Here is a 5336-nt window from a genome sequence, read left to right as displayed (position 1 = left end):
TAAAGAATCCACCTACCAGTGCAGGAGATGCCAGAGACATAGGTTCAGTCACCGGGTCGGGAAGATCCCATGGAGGAGGAAATGGCAACCCGCTCCAGTATTATTGCCTGGAAAATTCCACAGACAGAAGAGTCTGGCAGGCTACAGTCCATAGAGTCACGAAGAGTCAGACATGACTGAGCAAGTACACATGATAAATGTTCATAGTACTTCTCCACCTATAGCGCCCACAAAACCTTTGTAGATACTTGAGCAATACTAGCTTGATTCCAGTTGTTCATTTCCAGATACACATGGACTCACTTAACTTAATTTTGGTTTGTTGAGTGTTAATAACATGCACAACTGCATCTCAAATTTTTCCGAGGAAACCTGAAATATACAAACATAGCTGAAAATTGTGTGATTTATGTGCTAGATAATGAAATTTTCCTGACATATAACACAGGCATATTTTAAATTATCCAAATTCAGCTACTCTTGTTCTTTTTGGATATGATTAACATTGTTTCAAATTAAGAATGTAATTAGAACAATGGAATTTAGAACAATGGAAACTTCAGCTGTTTTCTTCCTGGCATTCTCATGTATTTTTCAATGAAATATTATGTTGACAAAGCCAATAAATCTGAAAGAACTATGCAGTATTTAATACCCAGCTTAACATTTTTACATTTTGATTGTTTTCTTCTGAAGGCAAGCCCTGGTACAAGATTTCTTTCTGTTGCCTGCCCAGTCTATGATATCCGTTAAATGCTCTTCTTTTCACTTTAAATCACATTGTTTGTTGATGGGAGATGCTGCCCATGCCATTGTGCCCTTTTTTGGGCAAGGAATGAATGCGGTAAGTTCTTTTTCAGTAGGTAAGTCCCTCAAACTTTTATGGGCCCATCTCAATTAAAAAAGCTTAAAAAAAAGAGAAAAGGTTAAAACTATCCCCACGTAATCTCTGAGAAAACAATCAATTCAACAACCCCACCAGCTATTTAACTAGATTGATCTCTATGTATAGTCAATTCTTGGCTTACTTGATCCAGACACTTAATGTATAAAAAAGCATAAAGCATAACATAGTTTTCTGTTCAGTTAGAAAATGTATTGATAACTTGAAATTTAGGAACTTGACTGTCAGAAATTCAAGGCTTAATTTTTTTAAGTATTTATTTCTTTGGCTGTGCCAGGTCTTAGTTGTGAAATGCAAATTCTTAGTCACGGCGTGTGAGATCTAGTTCCCTGACCAGGGATTGAACCCAAGCCCCCTGTGTTGGGAGCACGGAATCTTAGCCACTGGACCATCAGGGAAGTCTCCAAGACGTCATTTTTAAAGTGAATTTTTTCTTGAGATTATAATGTTAGTATCAACAAAGAAAAATATCCCAGGGACAGCCCTGATGGTCCAGTGGTTAAGACTCCACCTTCCAATGCAGCGGGCGTGGGCTTGACCCCTGATCCAAGAACTAAAGTCCCACAAGCCATGGGGTGCAGCCAAAAATTAAAAAAGAAGAAAGAAAAATATCCCAAATTATCTTTTCTTTCCCCCTCTGCTTTTTCATTCCACAGGAAAGGAAAACACAATTAATAGAGTTAAATAGAATGATAAAACAGACTAGACATTGAATATTACTGCTTCCATGGAAATTTTACCATTCTGGCCAGAACAATATATCAGGAAAGGAATACTGTTCAAATAGTGAATGTTAATTTAAGGAATTCTAAAATAATTGCCTAGACAAACAATTATTTTATGTGCATGTGTGTTTGATTACTAATATTATAGTTTTATAACCATAGTCTTATTGTTTTGGTTTAGGAATATAGTCCAAGAATAAATAATGTGTGAGTATAATCAATTATATTTTCATCTAATTAGTGGTAAATATTTTGTTTTACAAAACATAATGGGAGGTGGGATCAAGTTAGTAGAGCAGGAGGACCCTGAGCTTACTTCCTCCCTTCCTGCCTTCTCCCAAGGAGAAGTCCTGGCTGCACCTGAATCTGGCTTTAGGCCCTCTGAAACGAATCCTGTCTCTCACCAAGGGGGTGGTTGCCACCACAGCCTAAGGAGAAGTGTGGCCCATGCTCACTTCAGATATGCTCTCCCACCAAAGCCACTAGCACATGCAGACTGAATAGGACATCACAGAACATACCTTCAAGACCAGGACAGGTAACTTTCACATAATTTCATAGAGATGGTGAAAGCTGGAGAAGACTCTTGAGAGTCCCTGGGACATCAAGGAGATCCAACCAGTCAATTCTAAAGAAAATCAACCCTGAATATTCATTGGAAGGACTGATGCTGAAGTTGAAGTTCCAATACTTTGGCCACCTGATGCGCACTCATTGGAAAAGACCCTGATTCTTGGACAGATTGAGGGCAGGAGGAGAAGTGGGTGACAGGATGAGATGGTTGGATAGCATCATCAACTCAATGGACATGAGTTTGAGCAAACTCCGGGAGATAGTGAAGGACAAGGACGCCTGGTGTGTTACAGTCCATGGGGTCACAAACAGTGAGACATGACTGAACAAGAGAAAATTAAACAAAATTGTAGGAAACCATCAACAAATGGAAGATGTAACCTACTGAATGGGAGACGTTAATCAAATCCAAAAAGAACAAAATTAGCTGCATTTGAATAACTTGGTCTTTGCAAATGTAATGTCTGATAAGGGGTTGACATCCAAAAATATATTAAACTCATATAACTCAATGTCAAGGAAACAAACAACCGGATCTCAAAAATGGGCAGAAGAACTGAATAGGAATTTTTCCGGAGAAGACATACAGATAGCCAACAGGCATATGAAAAAATGTTCAACATCACTGTTCACTGCTGCTGCTGCTAAGTCGCATCAGTCATGTCAGACTCTGTGCGACCCCAGAGACGGCAGCCCACCAGGCTCCCCCATCCCTGGGATTCTCCAGGCAAGAGCACTGGAGTGGGTTGCTATTTCCTTCTCCAATGCGTGAAAGTGAAAAGTGAAAGTGAAGTCGCCCAGTCGTGTCCGACTCTTCAGGACCCCATGGACTGCAGCCCACCAGGCTCCTCTGTCCATGGGTCCAGGCAAAAGTACTGGAGTGGGTTGCCATTCACTGTTAATTAGGGAAGTGCAAATCAAAACCACCATGAGATATCACCTCATATTTGCTAGAATGGCTATCATTAAAAAGACAATGACAAACGTGTGTCAAGGATATAGAAGAGAGGAATTCTAGTACCCTGTTTGTGGGAATGTAAATTGTTGCAACTTCTATGGCAAGCAGTATGGAGGTTCCTCAAAAATTAAAACCTGAACTACCACATGATCCAGTAATTCCACTCATAGTATATATCCAAAGAAAATGAAAATGCTGCTTCAAAAAGGTATATGCACCCCATGTTCATAGCAGCATTATTTACAGTAGCCAAGATGTGGAAACAACCTAAGTGTCCATTAAAAAATGAATGGATAAAAAGTAGTGGTATGTATATACAATAGAGTATTATTCAACCATAAGAAAGAACTAAATTTTGCCATTTGCAACAACATGGATGAACCTGTATAGTATAATGGTTAGTGAAATAAGTCGGACAAAGAAAGACAAATTCTGTTTGTTTTCATTTATATGGGGAATCTAAAATATAAAGCAAATAAATGAATATAACAAAACAGAAACAGACTCACAGATACAGAGAACAAACTAGTGGTTACCAGTGGGTAGAAGGGGAGGGGGAGAGGCAAGAAAGAAAAAGGGGATTATGAGGTACAAACTGTAATAATATACAGTACATAGTATATAGCCTATATTTTGTAACTTTGTATGGAGTATAATCTATAAAAATATCAAATCACTAAGTTGTATATCTGAAACAAATAAAATATTGTAAGTCAGCTATACTCCAATTTTTTTTTAAACTAAAAAACACATCAATTTTAGCAGTGGATACATGTGTGGACTCTGGCATTAGAGCTCCTTTGTTCAAAGCCTGCCTTCATGATTTATTAGAATATATTTTCACACAACTAATTTTACTCCTTATTTGTAAAATTCAGATTTTTTATTTTTAATACTTTTTGCTTTATTATTTCTTTTTTTTTAAACTTTTTTTGGGGAGGTGGGATCCCCAAAATAAATTTATGTTTATTTTATCCACATAAAATAATTGTTTGTCTAGACAATAATTGCTTTACAATGCTGTGGTAGTCAATACAAATCAGCCATAATTACATATACATCCCTTTCTTCTTGAGCCTCCCTCCCCCCAAAATTCAGATTTTAATAAGACCTATCTCATAGGAATTCTCCAGGAATAAATGAATTAATTAAAGAATTTAAGACTATTATCTCATCACTATATGATACCTCTTATCTCTATATTCCTATAGCATTAACAGCCTATATAATCGACAAATTTATTTGCCTCTGGTATAATATTGATATGTGTAATTGATATAGAAATATTTTATTTTTTAACCTTTACATATTTATATATGATCTTAAAACCATAGTTTAATTTCCTAGAATACAGGAAACATAGCTTTCTATTTTATTCTCCCTACTGCACTTAGCAGAGTATCTTACTAATTTTGTGGATTTGTTAATTAGAAATTTGCTTTAATTTTGACTTATGGGAAATGAGTTCATATGAGAGTTCTATGCTGTCATTAAATTGCTCTAAATGTGAATCTTAAATGCCTAAATAGTTTAAATATTATTCTAATGCTCATGGTAGAACAATATAATTATTTTTGCTTCTTTAAGAAGCAACCGAATTGTCAAAATTACAAGTTAATCTAAAATTTTGATATTCTAAATTTATATCTATATCTACATATACTACCACACACTTGCACTCATCTCACATGCTAGAAAAGTAATGCTCAAAATCCTCCAAGCCAGGCTTCAACTGTATGTGAACCATGAACTTCCCGCTGGATTTAGAAAAGGCAGAGGAACCAGAGATCAAATTGCCAACATCCATTGGATCATTGAAAAAGCAAGAGAGTTCCAGAAAAACATCTACTTGTGCTTTATTGACTATGCCAAAGCCTTTGACGGTGTGGATCACAATAGTGGAAAATTCTTAAAGAGATGGGAATACCAGACCACCTGACCTGCCTCTTGAGAAATTTGTATGCAGGTCAGGAAGCAACAGTTAGAACTGGATATGAAACAACATGGTTGCAAATCAAGAAAGGAGTACGTCAAGGCTGTATGTTGTCACCCTGCTTATTTAACTTATATGCAGAGTACATCATGAGAAACACAGGGCTGGAAGAAGCACAAGCTGGAATCAAGATTGCTGGGAGAAATATCAATAACCTCAGATATGCAGATGACATCACATTTA

At 36.7% G+C, this 5336-nt stretch overlaps 1 protein-coding gene across 1 annotated transcript in view; it reads left to right on the top strand.

The window, feature by feature from the left end:
- The window catches only part of KMO (kynurenine 3-monooxygenase (kynurenine 3-hydroxylase)), a 69800-nt gene that overhangs the window by 46863 nt on the left and 17601 nt on the right, over nucleotides 1–5336 (top strand). Inside the window, exon 9 of the mRNA XM_010836724.1 lies at nucleotides 697–844. Coding sequence (XP_010835026.1) covers nucleotides 697–844 — 148 coding nt within the window. The remainder of the gene's footprint in view (nucleotides 1–696; nucleotides 845–5336) is intronic.

This window comes from Bison bison, unplaced genomic scaffold (genome assembly GCF_000754665.1).
Source record: "Bison bison bison isolate TAMUID 2011002044 unplaced genomic scaffold, Bison_UMD1.0 scf7180017864064, whole genome shotgun sequence".
Lineage (NCBI taxonomy): Eukaryota > Metazoa > Chordata > Mammalia > Artiodactyla > Bovidae > Bison > Bison bison.
This window is presented reverse-complemented; position numbering and strand designations above follow the sequence as displayed.